The sequence below is a fragment of the Medicago sativa genome, chromosome 3 (genome assembly GCF_051527215.1).
Source record: "Medicago sativa cultivar Bolivia chromosome 3, Bolivia_mono, whole genome shotgun sequence".
Taxonomy (NCBI): domain Eukaryota; kingdom Viridiplantae; phylum Streptophyta; class Magnoliopsida; order Fabales; family Fabaceae; genus Medicago; species Medicago sativa.
The window spans coordinates 96,530,892-96,549,626 of record NC_140751.1 but is presented as its reverse complement, the minus strand read 5'-3'; the positions used below and the strand labels follow the sequence as shown (position 1 = coordinate 96,549,626).

At 32.8% G+C, this 18,735-nt stretch overlaps 3 protein-coding genes across 3 annotated transcripts; all 3 read left to right on the top strand.

Annotated features, from left to right (window-relative positions):
• Positions 1-9,646: 9,646 nt before the first annotated feature.
• Positions 9,647-10,315, top strand: LOC146942453 (uncharacterized). The gene has a single exon (XM_085750034.1). It carries the CDS (start codon positions 9,647-9,649, stop codon positions 10,313-10,315), a length of 669 nt encoding a protein of 222 aa, XP_085606160.1.
• Positions 10,316-13,139: 2,824 nt separating this feature from the next.
• Positions 13,140-15,977, top strand: LOC146942452 (uncharacterized). Its single transcript, XM_085756416.1, has 5 exons — positions 13,140-13,496; positions 13,595-13,682; positions 14,007-14,106; positions 14,603-14,685; positions 15,393-15,977. The coding sequence occupies exons 1-5, from the start codon at positions 13,328-13,330 to the stop codon at positions 15,706-15,708; spliced, it is 756 nt and encodes a 251-aa protein (XP_085612542.1). The 5' UTR covers positions 13,140-13,327; the 3' UTR covers positions 15,709-15,977.
• A 1,159-nt stretch (positions 15,978-17,136) lies between these two features.
• On the top strand, positions 17,137-18,128 carry PDE334 (ATPase, F0 complex, subunit B/B', bacterial/chloroplast). The gene has a single exon (XM_085756433.1). It carries the CDS (start codon positions 17,311-17,313, stop codon positions 17,953-17,955), a length of 645 nt encoding a protein of 214 aa, XP_085612559.1. The 5' UTR covers positions 17,137-17,310; the 3' UTR covers positions 17,956-18,128.
• Positions 18,129-18,735: the final 607 nt, after the last annotated feature.

Sequence of the window (18,735 nt, the reverse complement as noted above, 5' to 3'; positions counted from 1 at the left end):
TATATATATATATATATATATATATATATATATATATGTGTGTGTGTGTGTGTGTGTGTTTGTGAGTGAAGGAGGGGAATGAAAAGGACTATTGTCTTGTAGAACAAGGATTGTTACAGACAACAAGGAATTTAGGTCGGCAAAAAGAGTAGCAGCATTATAAGCATGTTGAGAAATGAGAGCACCAATGTGCTATGACCACTTTACTCTCTTTTATTGGTCTCAATTGTCCACTCAATGTGTCCCCACATATACATATTCGAATTTCAATTTCTTATAGTCAGCAATTCGCGCATTCACACAATTGGTAGTCACTTAATCCAATTCGGACGGTTTAAATTGTAAGAGTGGAATTTCAGTTTTAAAAAGTACATTTAAATATGCATTAAAACCTCCACGGTCAGATTTTGATCCAACCATCACCAACGTCTACGGTGTGATTGCACGAATTCCAAATCCAAATCCATACCTAATAGTAGTATAATGCTATAAGGAAGTGTCATATTCATATTCACCAAAATTTGGTGAAGATCATTACTCTGAAAAGACTTTTGGGATTTGGTTCATTAATTGTAAGGAGGATATAATATTTAAAACAATATGTTGATTTATGAATAGATATAAAACAAGACACGGGCAGATAAGCAGATGCAGAGATATTAATGGTATTGACTATTGATCATAGAACGAATGACTTGGGTATTTTGTGCAGGACATGATTGAACATTATGTTTTTTTTTAAATATAATATTACCCCTTTCCTACCAAAACATTAGTGGCAAAATTGTTTATTGCCCTCAGTTACCTGTGACCATAAACCTGTAGAAAATGGAAAATACTTACTTGGACATAAGGGTTTGGACACTAAATTCAGACATACATACACAATTGAAAAAAGGTAGAAAGAGAAAATAATTAAATAATATTTATTTTTTTAAATAATGAAACAAAATGTATTTTTATGTGTGTGTGCCTAAGTGGTGTGCTCAAAAGCTTGTGACTATGCAAGACTTTCTTGTAGAAAACAAGCTCCTATGTAGCTGTGAAAAAAAATTAAAAAAAAAAACTCCACACAAATTGGCAAGAGTCTGTTTAGTTTGAGAAAAACGTTTTTTTTATTTTCATTCGCTATTTTTACTTCAAATTGTAAAATTTACAATTTGTTTCTATTTCAAAGAAATGTATAAGAATTAGTAAAAGAATTTTTTTTTACTTCTTTTTGTACAGATATTTTAAAACAAAAAAAAAATTATTAAAAAAAAATAGAGACATTTTTGCAATCAAAAGAATAGAAAATAAGAACATAAATAATTTTCTTAAGCCAATGAAGTCCTTAATATTTCGTTTCAATTTATTATTTGGGGGAAAAACTTATCAAAATAAGGAAGTTTCTATGGAGATTACGATTTTACGAGTATTCATGAGTGTTGCGGGAGCACTAACATTTTGTTCTTTATTATTATGAAAGACCTAACTTCCAAAGAAAAATTGATATTTGATATATAAGAAAAATGAAAGGAATCGGTAGCTCATGAACACGTTGATATTTGTTTGTTAATATGTCCAATATGTCGGCTAATGCCCGTCAAATATATCATGATTTTAGAACTCACCCAAATTGCCTGTTTAATCTACTTATGCACTATGTACTATATAAAACATTTGCTTCAAGATCATTAATGGTGATTTGTTTGCAATGACAATCATAATTTAAGGCGATTTCTTATTTACTCGTCAACAAAAGTTTGGTAAAGTTATTCACCTTGAGTTGACAACTAATAAACAAAAAAAATAGAATGCAAATAAATGATTTTGATTGATGTCAATTTAGCACGGATAACCTTAACTTATTTTTATTAATGGATACTTAATATAGTTATCACACATAATTAATCTTCTTAATACACTATTGTATGGAGGAGTTACTCATATCGTATATTACTATATTAGGTATGTATGTGGTCCAAAATACAAGTGTAGGGTTACCAATACAGCACAATATAGTGCTTGACAAAGTGTACGTAAACTTGTGAACAGTGGCGTATCCAGGACCCTGGACCAGGGGGTGCAGACTATTTTACCTAAACAATTTTCGCTTCAAAGAGTCGTCTCTTATTGCACCATAAACAAGTTAGTTTCTATCATTGTATTAATATATCTCACAATTAAATTAAATGACTTATAATGTGTTTTTTTTTTTGGTTGGTTATAATGTGTTTTTTTTATTCAATGGTAAAAAAAATATTTGTATTTATTTTAGTAAAATCTCATTATAATAAATTTAGTAAAATTTGTACTTTTAAAAACGTTATTAAATTAGCCCTAATTTTTTCTCTCTAGGTTTTCACTTTCCGTTTCTTCATTGAGGGGTGGTTTTGGATCAATTTTTGACCTGAAATCACCCCTCTTCATCTTTCTCTCTCTATTTCAATCTAAATAAGTGTTTTTTCACATAGATCTAGGTTTTTTCTTCGTGATTCCGTCATCTGAGTGTGAGGGTGTGTTGTTCGTCGTCTTGTGCGGTGTTGTTTGATTTCCCGTCTTGATGCGTTGTTCATTTGATTCATATTGAAAAATCGATTATTCAATCAAAGATTTTGGCGTCAATGTTGCAGATCCGGAGACATGGGTATTCCAGTCACTTTAATTTTATCATATATTTTTGTAGGCATTATGCCGTTATATGCTATTAACTTAGATGTTGTGAGTTTGTTCGCAGATTCATCCTTTACGTTTTTAGCAGTGTTGAATGATGTACTCTATCGATTTGAATGAATGAATATCGTTTTGTTTTGGGAAAAAAAACGTTATTAAATTATGTAGCATTCAAATTTTGGTGAAGTAATTTAAATGTTTAACATGGTCATAGTCTTTTTTTTCTTTTTTTTTAGAATCATAGTCCTCGTAGACCAAAGAAATTGAAAACGAAACAACATAAAATGCAAAAAGTAAAACTTAAAGATGTTGTCCACGTCCAATATATTATATATCACTTCCGATGGAATTTCACATGAAACGTTAATGGTGTAGGGGCTGAATCAGTTGGGATTTGGAAATAAGCTCGTTAGTTGGGGGGAAAAAAACCAATGAAACACAAACATTAAATAAAAAAAGCAAAAGTAAGAGATATAATCAAATCAATTAAACAAAGTAAAAAATAAGGATGAATATAAAAAGCAATAGTCAGATACAATCAGTCTTTATAATGTTAAAACTGAAAAACAATGTGCATCTAAAAAATTACAAGTGTCAATATCTAAAGAGTCTAGAGGGGTGCAGGTCAGCAACAACTTTGATGTGAGAGAGTCTTGAAACAGGGTGCAAAGCAGGTGCAAAATTAAAATGTCAGGGTATGCAAAATACATATAAACTATGATTACCGAGAGAAAAATTCAAAATCCAGGGTGTGCACATGCACACTCTCACACTGGGTTGGCTCCGCCCTTGCTTGTGAATCCCACGTGATGGTGCATGGCAAATTATACTATTCACTAAACTCCGCACGAACAAAGGATTGAAAGTTGGAATCCAGTTGTTCTATATAGTTCCCATGCGGTGAAGGGTACAAACTCAACTAGTAGGACCCCTAAAATATTATGGGTCTAATTCATTGCTTGCCATTTACCTATCATCCATTACTTCACCCACACCCCTACAACTAACTTGGTTAAGTATCTAAGTTTGGCCAGGCAAGATGAAGGCCCATATAGATAAGATGTCACTTTTGAATCTACTAATTAAAGAAATCAAAGCAAAGCATGGCAAGGTTTTGTTCGTGAGTTTGATGGATGAACCACTTAAAAAGAAGCAATATGCATCATAGAAAGCATTATGGTTTGTGTTCCTTGGGAAAGCTTTACTTTGCTTTGATGACATTGATGTACTGGTCATTGTTGTTCTCCTAGGGATCCTTAAATCGAGCTCAAGCTAGCTATGTAGTCCCAAACTGAATAACTTGGCCTGAAAATAAATCTTCACTAAGCACGGCGGATCCAAGATCAGCTACCACTTCACAATCTCCGAATATGCACCAATCACCATGTTTTATGTGCTTTGGAGGTAAAAAATTTAGGGTTTAGTAATAACTTGACCAAACAAGCATTTATAATAAGAGAATTTCTGAAATGCAACGAAATCTCGCCTTGATAAAGCAATTTTGGTTAATATTCATGCTATTGTTCAAGAAACATTTGTTGAACAAATTAGCTATGATCATGCATTTATTAATAAATAGGGTTCATTTAGTAAAATTGCAATTTCCAGTATATTGTTTTTTTTATATCTATGTAAAAATCTTAAACTAACGACCGTTATTTTTTTTTACATTCTTTTGTATTTTTTTTCTCTTGATCTCTTTATTTGACTTATCGTTCCTGAATATCCAAATTGTTTATTGTGTTTGAAGAACTCGTCAAGAAGAATTTTTTATGAGAAATATGATGTGATCATAAGAGTTAATGTATTTTAATATTACCCCTTCATATATATATATATATATATATATATATATATATATGTTTATTTTCCTTCACGACAAATATAAACACAGAAAATCCACAACGAGTATGGTCAAATATTTAACGGTGTTTTATATATAAAACAAAACATATTTAATAAAAACACAACGGTAATGCTTATATGTTATAAATATTTATGAGTTTTGAAAATTTTCTCGTATCTATAAAATAAAATTGATTCCGCATATATAAACACATAAAATCTACAATTGATGCAGTACATATATTTAATGGTGTTTTGTATATTATATAAAATGAAAAACTATTTAATAGAAAATTACATTAATTTCTGTAAAAAAATATATTACATTAATTTTGATATTTTGCAAATATCATGAGTTTCCAAATTTTGTCATACCAACTTTTTCTTATCGATATATAAAAATTTGCTTAAACAAATATAAACACATAAAATTACAATGAATACAATCAAATTTTTACCAGTGTTTTACATATAAAACAAAAAATATTTAATAGAAACACTACAAATAGTGTTTATATTTTATAAATATACATAAATTTTAAAGTGTTTCTCATATCGATAAAAAAAAAAATTGATTCCGTAGATATAAACCTATAAAATCCACAACGGACGAAGTGCAAATACTTAATGGTGTTTTGCAAGTATTGTTTATCTATTTTGAACTTTGTTGCAAATATTGTTTATAACCTTTCAAGTATTATTCACCACGTACTCCATATTTTAAGTATTCCACAATGGTTATCATGACAAAATATTGTTTTTTCTAGTTAATCTAGGTACATTTCCTATAAGTTCATGACAAACATTTTGTCAAAAATGTCCCTGAAACCAAAATCAATAATTATTTTTGATATTTTATTACTTTTCGTATTGTAATAAAATATTAGTTGATGTAAAATCTGCGCACAAACTCAAACACACTGCAATTGGTCCATGCTTTCTAAGCGCCCTGAACAAACATTCTTTATCCATTGAACATTTTTTAAACATTCTTTTAACATCAATTAAGTGTGACTTTCCAACTTTATACATAAATCAACACAACAATACATTTTACTAATTTTGATATAACATTTTTTTTCTTTCTATAGGGTTACACCCTCTAAACACACTCCACTAACACACTAATAATGATTATCCACATCACCAACTTTTTTTCATATTACCCTTTACTGGATTTAACTTAGTAGAACAATATAACATAATTAATTTATTTATTTTTTATTATTACTATTAAACTTTAACTGTATGATGGTATAACTGTTGATTCCTGAAAATTTAAGAGATGGTGTTAGTGATGAGACTTTTTTTTTCAAATATAATTGATTATTTTTTATTCAAAAAGAAAAATTTCTCTGAGAAAAATGAATTTTATTTTTATATCTATATGATGGTGTATAGTCATAGGAGTAAAAACTTGAAAAATTATTTTACTTATGTATTGGTCCACGAATCTGTCTGCTTTTGTGTGAGTATATATATATATATATATATATATATATATATATATATATATATATATATATATATATATATATATATATATATATATGATTCATGCAACTTCATTTTTCTTCATATTTTCATTCCGTGTTTTAATATTCTTCTCGTTCTCATAATTTCAATACACCTTCATTAAACTTCATTTTTCTTCGCCGTCTCATAATTTCAAAGTAAAGTATGGGCAATTTCTTTGTATGTATGGCTTCAAGATTTCGTGACTACATTAGAAATTACTACAACTATAACTATCATGTTTGTGGACACACAGCGAAAAGTAAAAAGAAATTTCAAGACCACATGAAACACACATCCAGGAAATTGTCCTTAAATGTGTATGTCGACTCAACAATCTTGAATTGTTGTTAACATGCATAGGAAATATTCTAATTGTCTCAAGTCTTGCAAAATCAATTGATTCACACATAAATTAAAGTTTAAATCTAGTGTAAATGGAAAGAAATAATATGAATCATGTGGTGTCCTTCTCTCTTACCTTCTATTTGTATATTTTCAGCATCACTATGACATCACTTTGGAGCCGCATTCTCACGAAACCACTGAAGGCACCACTGAAGGCACGATCTTTAAATCTAGTGTAAATGGAAAGAAATAATATGAATCATTTGGTGTTCTTCTCTCTCACCTTCTATTTGTATATTTTCAGCATCACCATGGCATCACTTTGGAGCCGCATTCTCACGAAACCACTGAAGGCACGATCTTACAGTGGTACATTCTTTAAAAAATTGAAAGAAAATGAGAAAATTAAAAATTAATAATACAATACGAACCAAAAGTCTATCATAAATATGATCCAGACAAAAAAAAAAATTGCTTAGAGATATGATACTTTTGTATCATAATACTTAGATTTAGATTAAAAATCTCATTTAAAAAATAGAGTCCAACTCAAACGCTTTAGATCGCAACAAAAACTATTTGTATGTAGAAGTTCAATATTATAGTTTTATTGTTTACGGATAGTAAACAAGGGATAAATATCACCAAAATTAAGTCTTCGAAACATTTAGAGATGCAACCATAAATTCGCAATATATGATAATGGGATTGCAAATAACCTAGTTAGTTATTGTGGCCTAATTGATAACCGGATACCAGATTTTTTTTGAAATGTTACACTGTCTCTATGTAGTTTCTTTGTTCTTTCTCAACAAGAAGTACATTCATCACTCAAATCAACATCCCATGAGTTTTGTAAGACCCAGTGATCTTCGTTCATGGATCCTCAACCATTCAATAATGGGAAATGATTTCAACAAGCTAGAACCATTAGACATTGAAGTAGATATTTAAAAAATATGTGACATACATTTGCATTGTTAATATCACCCTGTAAAAAACAGTGATTATTTTATTGTTATCATTACTTCTCATATCCTTAATTATAAGCTCTTGATTAAAATGTGTCAAATCAACAAGGAATCTAACAAAGCGATTTTGTAAAGACAAAATGCATCGCAATATTTACAATGACAAAATGCATATTTTGGCAACAAAAAAAGAAGTAAAATAACATATCTAACATTCTCAAACTCCTCATATCCGTTGTCTTCACTCTAGTAGACGGAAACATGTTGTTATATTTCCACTTTTGCTCAGCTTAACTCATACATTTCATATGGATACGCCGCCTTCCGTACTATAATAAGTATTATGTTAGATAAATTAAACAAAAATAAATAAATAATAATAATGATAGGTTTTATAATTTATTATATAATTTAAAGAGTAAGGGTTTCTTTCCAAAGTTTGGGTATATATGTACACCCTCGTAGGGATAATCATGTTTTAGATATATTTAAAGTTTGCGAATAAAAAAAATTTATTTTTTCCAACGACAATAGTTGTTGTTGGGAAATATTATTTTTCTCAAGAATAATGATATTGTTGAGAAAAATAATGACATATTACAAGGACTTAAATTAGTCATTGTTATATGTTTATCAAAAAGTTATATTATTTTCAACGACAAAATCAGCGCAGTTGGAACAAGTCACTTTCTCCAACGATAGTGATATTGTTGGTAAAAAATAATAACATATTACAACAACTTTGATTAGTCGATGTTATATGCATATAAAAAAGTTGTATTATTTTCAACGACAATAATTACTGTTGGGACAAACCTTTTTTCCCAGCGATAATAATATTGTTGAAAAACAAAATTTAATACAACAATTTTAATTAGTTGTTGCTACATGAATGTTTTTGCCAACATGTTTATTGTCGCCGAGAAAAAGTCTTGCCAAAGGTCTTATTTCTAGTAGTGCTGGTGTTTAACCTTTGGCATCAAACCTTTCCTCCTCTAATATAATTTAGTGTGATGAATATTAATTGTTAAATATAATTTGGTAAAAAGAAGAAAATGAATGTGATGAATATTTGTTGTTAAATTTTAGGTAATTATAAAAACATATTACAAAAAACATTTTTTTTAAAATGTTATCCATGAATATTTATATATACCAATGTATATTTCAAAATCCATGGATAACCTGCATAACGAATATCCATGTGGATAATGAGTGGGTACAAATATCATTTTTATCATTTTTATCCATTGGAGCGGACATGTATATCATACAATTTGCATCTATGGATATCCATTTACATCTCTACTTATGTTCCATCTAAGCCTATTGTTTTTCTTTCTTCGAGCAAGCTTAATTTGTAGTACTATTTGTTTATTTTTTAAAATATATTCTTCAATCGAAATTTTAATTTGTAGAAAAATAGTCATCCATGATCCATATCCAAATAAAACTAAAACAGAGTGCAACACAAATAGGGCACAAGTATATGCTATTATAATACTCAAAACAAACAGACATTTAAAATTTGTATAGGCGTGTTCCTTCACTAATCTAACTAATCATCTTAAAAGGAACATATATTCTTCATCATGCAACATATCATCTAAAAAAATAGCCAAGTTACGAGTAAGTTGCAATTGATTGCATCTTTTCAACCTTTTTTTATGTAAAAAAAAACATTTTCAAAAGTTGTCTTTAAACACACTTTTTTATGGGAAATGCTAAATAGCGTCGTTGGGGCATTGGTTAAAGAAATAAAAATAGAAGCAACATGTTGGGAAGTGATGAAAAATGATAAATTCAACTTTTTGAAAGTTAAAAAATTGTTAAATGTAAAACTACTATTTTTTGTTTTCTTAACAAGTGCTCTAAGTGCACTTGTAGTAAGACCCTTTCTTTATTAGTATAAAATTTAGGATGATATTTCTGTATAAGGTGGAAAATACCTTTAAATTTACGGAGACTTGAAAAGAAAACTACATTTACCTCAGTTTAAAAAGACTGACGAGATTTCAACCCAAAACATTTAAAACAAAACTCATCTTTGCACTCTTTGACCAATTGTTCGATCGTTAAACACACTCAACTAGAAGAAAAAAATGTCTAACATAAATTATGGTTTTCAAATTTAGTTTCGGTAAAATTCCATTTGTCATTTTTTAACCAAACTTTTAACTTTTCACAAATTCTCTTCATTGGATACAATATTATTCGAGAAATTATTAAACGTTAATATAAATTTCTCTCACAACGAATATTTGAACTTTAATTGACTAAATGTAACATACTTGTGAATATTTCTCACACGCATGCCATTCCGATTTCAAGCAGCTTGGTGCACTTATGTTGATTATCCTCCTTTAGTAAAGCAAGCATGGGATCGTGATAAAGGTAATGTGGCTAAATCTCTTTATAATGTTTCTGAAGATTCACAAAAATTTAATAAAGAAGTCTTCGAAAATATCTTTGCTCGTAAGCGTGAGTTAGAGGCTAGGCTCAAAGGGATCCAACGTACATTGAAGAATATTGATTCAGCTAGTTTAATGGTTTTGCATGGTAAGCTTTTACATGAGTATGAGCAGATTTTATTCCAAGAAGAAACATTTTGGTTCCAAAAATCTAGAGAGAAGTGGATAAAGCTTGGTAGTAGAAACACTTCCTTCTTTCATGCACAAACAATTATTCGAAGAAAGAGGAATAAAGTTCATGGGTTAAACCTGCCATCTGGTATTTGGTGCAATGATGATAATATTTTGAAAGATGAAGTTGTCAAGTACTTTAAAGAATTGCTTAGTAGAGATGGTGAAGCGAGGGTGGGGTCTGATGGTGAATGTCAAAACCGTTTGTCTGATGATGCTCGTAGGGTGCTTACTAAACCGGTTTCCAAAATTGAGGTTTATGAGGCCCTTGAGTCCATGAAATCCTACAAAGCCCCAGGACTTGATGGATTTCAGCCCATTTTCTTCAAAATGTTTTAGAATGATGTAGGAGATGATCTTTGGCATTTTGTTAAGAATGCTTTTGAGATGGGATCCTTTGATGCTGCCACAACTGACACTTTATTGGTTTTGATTCCTAAAGGGGACCACCCAACCTCCTTTACGAACTTCAGACCCATAAGTCTGTGTAATGTCACATATAAAATTATTTCTAAGGTTCTAGTCACTAGATTGAGACCATTCCTTAATGATATTATCTCACCTCTCCAAAGTAGTTTCATTCCGGGAAGGAGTACCAAAGATAACGCCATCATTTTGCAAGAGATTATCTATCATATGAATAAGAAAAAGAAGAAAAAAGGAGACATGGTGTTCAAGCTTGACTTGGAAAAAGCGTACGACAGAGTGGATTGGGGTTTTCTTAAACAAACTTTGATCGTGGTCGGTTTTCCTACTTCCATTATTTCTCTAATTATGCAATGTCTTGCTTCCACTTCGATTTCTCTGTTATGGAATGGTAGCAAAACTGAAAGCTTTAAGCCTTCTCGTGGCCTTAGGCAGGGTGACCCTCTCTCCCCATATCTTTTTGTGCTTTGCATGGAGAGGCTTGGGGAAATGATTCAGGAAGAGGTTAGGGCGGGTAGATGGCTCCCCCTTCAAGTTTCGGCCAATGGTCCTACCGTCTCTCATCTCTTTTTTACAGATGATGTGTTGTTATTTGCCAAATCCAAACCATCTCTAGCAAGAGTAATTAACAAGATTCTAGACGACTTTTGTTCTATTTCAGGGCTTAAAGTTAGCTTGGATAAGTCACGAGTGTTTGCTTCGGCGGGCGTTACTAGAAGAAGAAAAGAAAGCATCACTAGCATTACTCACATCCAGTTCACAACCAACTTAGGGAAATATCTTGGCTTCCAAATGCACCATGGAAGAATTAAGAAAGAAGATTTCTCTACTATTATGGATAGAGTCTCCAATAAGCTAGCATCTTGTAAAGGGAGGCTTATCAACAAACCAGGTCGTGTGACTCTTGCTAACTCTGTTTTGACTGCAATCCCCGCTTATAGTATGCAAATTCAGTGGCTTCCGTAGTATGTGTGTGACCATCTTGACAAAACGGTTCGCAACTTTATATGGAAAGGATCCACAAATAAAGGTATGCATATGGTTGGTTGGGAAAAAATTACTAAATCTAAGAAGAACGGGGGTCTTGGAGTGAGAATTGCGAGGAAACAAAACATTGCGTTACTTGGTAAACTTGTGTGGGATATGTTTAAACCTAGTAATCATTTGTGGTCTCAAATTCTTTCAGCAAGGTATCTTCAGGGATCTAATATTTTTCTTATAAGAAATAGCAAAGGCTCTTCTATTCGGAATGCCATTGTAAAAGCACTTAAAGTATTGGAGGATGGATTTCATTTCAAAATTGGAAATGGTACCACTAGTATGTGGTACGAACCTTGGTTGCTAAAAGATCCCTTATGTCATCTTATGCCGTTTGTTCAAATTCAAGATATTGATATTCAAATTCGAGATATTATTACCAGGGATGGAGGTAACCTACAAAATGTTTATACCATGTTGCCTCAAGATGTCAGAAGTAAGATTTTGGAAACGACGGCTCACCTAGTGGATGATGTCACTAATAACTGGATTTGGAATAGTTGTACCTCTGGTGCCTACTCGGCAAAATCTGCATATAGTTGGTTGAATGATGAAGAGACAGTTCCTCTCTAACCTAGAGATTCTTGGAATTGGGTATGGAAACTTAAAATCCCAGCCAACATTCAATTTTCCTTTGGCAAATGATGCATCTTGCGATCCCAACACGAACTATATTGAATCATCGAGGTATCCCATTAGACTCCATTTGTCCTATTTGTGATAATGAACCCGAGACCTTAACTCATTGTTTGTTTAATTGCAACCGAGCAAAAGCTATATGGAACTTGATGGTGGGTCCTAGTCTCGGTTTACCTGTGGAGGATAGCTCGATATTCATGTGGTCCCATGATAGTGTTGACAAGCTTTGCATTGTGATTCCTATTACCATGTGGAGTATTTGGTGTGCTAGAAATGCAAAGGTTTTTGATGATATAAACATGCCTCTAATGGCTACTCTGTCAAAGATCGAGGTTATGACTCATAATGTTACTCAAGCTTTCAACAATATGCATAAGGAGATTACTCACATCCGGCCTCAACTTATTTCTTGGCAAAAAGGACATCATAACTCATATATTCTTAATGTGGATGGTAGTGCTCAAACCAACCCGGGGATGGCAGGATTCAGTGGCTTAATTAGAGACTTCGATGGACAATTTATGTGTGGCTTTCATGGAAATATTGGCTACTCAAATATTCTTCATGCCGAAATCTTGGCATTAATGCATGGGATTCAAATTTGTTGGGATGAAGGCCTGAGAGACATTATTTGCTACACTGATTCCATGCATACTATTCACCTAGTGCGGTATGCTGATGTTTCCGCTCACTATTATGGAAATGAGATAGCTATTATTAGAAAGTACATGGCTAAAGATTGGACTTTTCAATTATGTCACACTCTCAGAGAAGGTAATATGTGTGCTGACTTCTTAGCCAAGCTTGGAACAAGGTCTACGAGTGATCTATTGATCGTGCTTAATCCTCTAGCTGAGCTTCGTTTATTGCTTACGGCAGATAGTATGGGTGTTGCTTATCCTCGTGGCCATTAGTCTCTTTTATTTTATTTTTTTTGCTTTGCTTTGACTTTTTCTCTTGTAACAAAAAAAAAATACTTGTGCTATTTATTTATTTTTTAAATATAAACTAATTTTGCAATCGAAAATATAATTATAATTTGTAGAAAAATAGTCATCCAAGATTCATATACGAAAAACAGAGGGAAGGGAAGCGGGTGAAAAGAAAACCGTTATAAAGATTAGAGCCGTTCGCGTAACCGTCATCAACGTCTTTCAGAAATCAGAATTCAGATCCAAGTTGCATTTCCAGAACGAGTCTCTTCTTCTTCTTCTTCTTCGCGCAATTGAGGACGCTACGAGTGAAATCATGAGTGAATTGATTTCAGTATCTAACGAGAGTCCTCGGCGATCTCCTCGGCGATCTCTGACCATTCAACTTTCTTCCATGATGATCGTCGATACCACTTTACCCTACGACAAACTTCCTTCCCAAAATCTCACTCTCACCATCCTCAAATTGGATTCTTCTTCCTTCCGTAATTGCTTCTACTCGCCGATTTTTCTTCAAATTCCTACACTGTACTGTTGCATTTCTTTGATCTTGAATTCATATGCAAGATTTTAATTGTTTCAGAGGTTGAAGTTGTGAAAACCGCAACTGTTGCAGTACTGAAGCAGGCAGTGGAAGCTGCTTTTAGACACAAACCGGAGAAAATATCCTGGTGCGTTTGTTAATCTTACCAATTTTCATTTTAGAAAGTTTTTTCGTTGTTAATTTTGATAATCTTGTGTAGATCTACATGATGGAGAATGTTAATTAGAGTATCTTATTATGCTTCAATTTTTTATTCAATTCGTGTTTACATTATGATTTTGTTTAATCTCATGGAACAATGTATATAATAATGTTTCTTAATTATTATTTTAATAATTATAATTATATTTTTAGTAAGATTATTGTTATTATTAAGTTTCTAATTACAAAATTAGCATAATCTGTTGATTAATTACCTAAATTTTATTTTTTCCATGGTTTGATTGTGTAGGCCACTTGTTTGGGGGCAATTTTGTTTATGCTATGAAGGACAGAAGTTAGTTACAGAAACGGATTATCTGAGAGATTATGGTATCAAGGACGGTGATCAGGTTCGTGATTATTGTGTCAATTCATCACACTTAAATTTCTCTGTTCCTGGCATTCCTGTAATCCTTATTTCTCTAAAGTTTCCAAATAAATAGTTAATTTATAATCTATAGTCAGGGATCATAGAATGGAAAGTTGATTATGACTATATGAATCATATGATTTTGATGTGGCTATAGCACTAATATAACATGAATCGTATGATTTTGATGTGCCTATAGTACTAATATAACAAAGGAAAATTAAGTCTGCACCAATTATTTACTTTGATTAATGTTATAGTTTAATTCTTATAGTGTTTTGTGGTTAATTTTTGTGGTTAATTTTTTAACTGGAGGCTTCCTCCTGTCATTGGAATTTTTCATTGAGAGATCATTAAAGCAATTAGTCATTCACAAATCAGATCCCTGTTGAAAACAGTGCTTAAGCAGGGTTGACATAGTTTTGATTCTCATCAATCATTATGATGTGTTTTGATCTGTGCCTGCTGTGGTGCAGCTTCGATTCATTCGTCATGTATCCAATGTCTGTAATTTTCAAAGAAAACCGAAGAAACGAACTGTCAATTCGAAACATGGGAGGTACGAAGTTTTCAATCTAACTATGCATGATATTCAGGTTTAGCAGTACTGTGCTTACCACATTAAAAATTGGCTATAGTCTAGTTATAATACCTTGTGATTTTTATCTCGTTTTAACTATGCTGAATCGCTTCAATATCAGTAACGTCTTGAAATCACTGAAAATATGATAAGATACCACAGCTGTAGAAATATTCAAACAAGTGACCAGCTTGTAGAAATATCGATGGATAATATGCGAATGTACTTAAGTTGTACTTTGTGTATGTTGCAATCTAACTATGCATAATATTCAGGTTTAGCAGTACTTTGCTTACCACGTTGAAAATTGGCTATTGTCTAGTTATAATACCTTGTGATTGTTATCTCGTTTTAATTATACTGAATCGCTTCAATATTAGTAACGTCTTGAAATCACTGAAAATATGATAAGATACCGTAGCTGTGGAAATATTCAAATAAGGGACCAGCTTGTAGAAATATTGATGGATAATAAGCGAATGTACTTAAGTTGGACTTTGTGTATGTTGCAATCGTATGAATCACTGACAAGGACACGGACACATTGACACGTCGGGACTATTAATTATTTAAGGAAATGAATTAATTAAGTGTAATTCATGTTATATGTCTTCGATGAAAAGTGTCTATGGACGTTGCTATATTGTATCAATTGAGTGCTTATGCTAGCTAGTTGGAAGGTGCAGGTCATCGTCACAAGCGAATAGATGTCTACTGACAGAAAATGGCGATGAAGACAACATTGGTTTAGATAATATAGTCATAGAAAGTGGGAATATCCAGGATTGCAATGCAGAAGAAAATCGCCTTGGAGTAAGCAGCAGGTTAACTGGATATTTGGGAGGGATGTTCTCAGAGGCCCGGATGGCAGTTGTGAGAAAAGCTAGATTGGAAGGTGGGATTTCCAGAGGTATAGCCAGCAGTTTTAGGAAGGTTAAAGGGATCGTAGGCCATTGCAGAAAGCCGCATCGAAGACACACATGGACAGAGTCTCCAGGTTGATGGTTTTATTCTCTTGTAAATGCAGCACTGTTAAGGGGTTTTATTCTGCCTCAAATACTGTGGCTAATTGGCATTGTTGTGGCTAATTGGCGTTGTCATTGTCATTGTCAATATTATTATTACTGTGCTTTTTTTTTTCTCTTCATGTACAGATAAGAATAAGAATTGGTTTTGTCTTCTGCAAATTGGTTGGTTTTACACCAAACTTGCTTTGAGTGTAAAAATTAAATTTTAAATAAAAATATAAATATAAATAAGTTTAACTTGTATGCATCGTCGGAAGAATAGAAAAGGGGTCATGCATTGTCAATGTAAATTGGTTTTACATTGACGTCCAATGAGAATTGATAATTCGGCGATTATTTAAAAAAAAACAAGTAGAAAGAATGTTACTTGATGTAAGCACCAGTGAAAACTACCCCCTTTGTTTTAGAAAGAATGTTACTTTGGCAAAAGAAAATTTATTTCAAAATTATGTCATTTTTACTTGTAAACTTATTTTTTTTCTTTCTCCATATTACCTTCTAATGAGTACTGTAAACACTACTCCCAGAACATTAAACCCCGCCTCATAGTCACATAATTCGCGGTTCGTTCCGGTACGCGGTACGGGTTCGCGGTACGCGACAGGAGAAGAATTCGGTACGTATAGGGGTAAACAGCTTCGGTACGCTCCGGTTCGTAGTAGTAATAATACCTAAATAAATATAGTGAGCTATAAAAAAAAGTATTTTTTTTACCTAATTTCTTCTACCAAGTTTCTCACTCTCCACTCTTTGTTCATGTTCTTCTCACTCAGTCCTCAACTCATGGTGATTCATTTTATATTTACTTTGTAGTCTAAACCTTTTTTTCAACCAATCCGCGGTAACCATGCTTTGGTACGCTTGGTTCGCTGGTTTGTGCGTACCAATACGCCGAAGTACCCGAATTCGGTACTCACGTACCAATTCGCAATTCTCCCTTGATTGCACGAATTATGTGACTATGCCCCGCCTTGCATTTTTTATGGTGAGAAACACATCAATAATAAAGTTAGTTAGTCAAATTGATGACTTTTGGCATTTTTATTGATTACTATGTGTGTAAAAACTTTAAATGACACTCATTGTTAAACATGAGTAATTCGCTAGACTAAAAGAAATCAAAAGTAGACTGAAGTTTCAACTAGGCTTTGGAATTGAACAAGATTAAGATGGTTGTTAATAGACACCTCAATTTTGCAGCCGATCGGATTGTTACTCTTAGTCGACAATTATTGTGTGTAAAATTCAATCGGGGTCTTACTTCCCCTTGACTTTTTTCAGCAATGCGAGCAATTCGGGATGCCTATTGAGCAACCATCGAAGATTAAAATATTTTTGGACATCTAATGGAAAAAGGCCCAGCCCAATGAGAACATTGTTTGTGAACGTCCAACTCCAACCATTATCAGTGTATCACTCCAACCTCATGAAATCGTGTGGCAAAGAATTCAGATAGACCTCCATTTCCCAAATCCTCTTTTCGTCTACTCCAATCACTCCCCTCACCACTAAGCCAAAACAACACAAACACACACACGCAGATCGAGGGAGAGATCCTCCAAAAATCACCATTGCAATGGCCTCAATGATCATGGCTTCTTCAAAACCCATAATCCGAGTCCCCACAAATTCCCTACCCTCCTCCACCCCCAAACTCCCCAACCTCCAAATCTCCCTCCCAACCATCACCCCAAACCTCAAACTCCAACTCTCAAAACTCAAATCCATGACCCTAGCGGCAACTTCCCTCTCTTTCGCCTTCGCACCACCTTCCCTCGCTTTCGAAAAAGCCGCACTCTTCGATTTCAACCTCACTCTCCCAATCATAGTCGTTGAATTTCTCTTCCTCATGTTCGCTCTCGACAAACTCTACTTCACCCCTCTCGGAACCTTCATGGACAATCGTGACGCGGAAATCAGAGGCAAACTCAACAGCGTCACCAACACATCCGAAGAAGTGAAGGAGTTGGAAGAACAAGCCAATGCAGTTTTGAGAGCTGCGCGTGCTGAAATTGCGGTGGCGCTGAATCAGATGAAGAAAGAGACTCAAGCTGAAGTTGAAGCGAAGATTGCGGAAGGTAGGAAGAAGGTTGATGCTGAATTGCAAGAAGCTCTTGCAAATTTGGAAAAGCAAAAGGAAGAAACTGTTAAAGCTCTTGATTCTCAGATTGCTGCTCTTAGCCAAGATATTGTTAACAAGGTTCTTCCTGTTTCTCGTTGATATCTCAAATATTGTAATTTTATTACCTTTTTCTACTGTTTCAATTTCATGATATTTCAAATATTGTACACCAATACAATTATATGTTTTATGTGTAATCTCAAATTCATCTATGTGTAATCTTTCTATGTTAACTAAAGTGGTATATTTCAATGCAAGTGTAATTTTGGTAACCTCGCAGAAGTAGTTTCTTTAAAGAATGATAATATAGCTCATGATCAAAATATTTTTAATACATGAAAAAAGCAATAGTTATGTTATTATTCTTACTGTTAGTACTTTTTTTTTTTTTTTTGGTACAACTTACTGTTAGTACTTAGTATAAAAATCAATACTTACATTTATGCCAATTTGTGTGTATTGGGGATGAAAGTTTGAATGTTCGTGATCAATAATCGGATAGGTCTTATGTAAAAATTGCTACACATCTATCGCATTTCCCACTTCCAAACCTAAACAACGGATTGGGGTGCCCGGTACTCATCATCGATCCCATAATGTGTTTCAGATCATTAGAAATTTGGTTCCTTATGGTTTACAACACTCTCACATCTTGCTACCAATTACTTGCGCTAGACTTAGCAGTGGTATACCATAATGCATTGCCAAGCTTTCATAACAAGAACTTTTACAAAGTGAAATGAACTATTTAGATTTTAACTTAGTGATATATGGTGAAGTCGGAATGGACTATTTAGATTTGAAGAACAAGTAAACAAAATGAATTTGAAAGAAGAAGCCCCTTGGAAATTTTGGAAGAAAAATCAGTTAAACAAAATT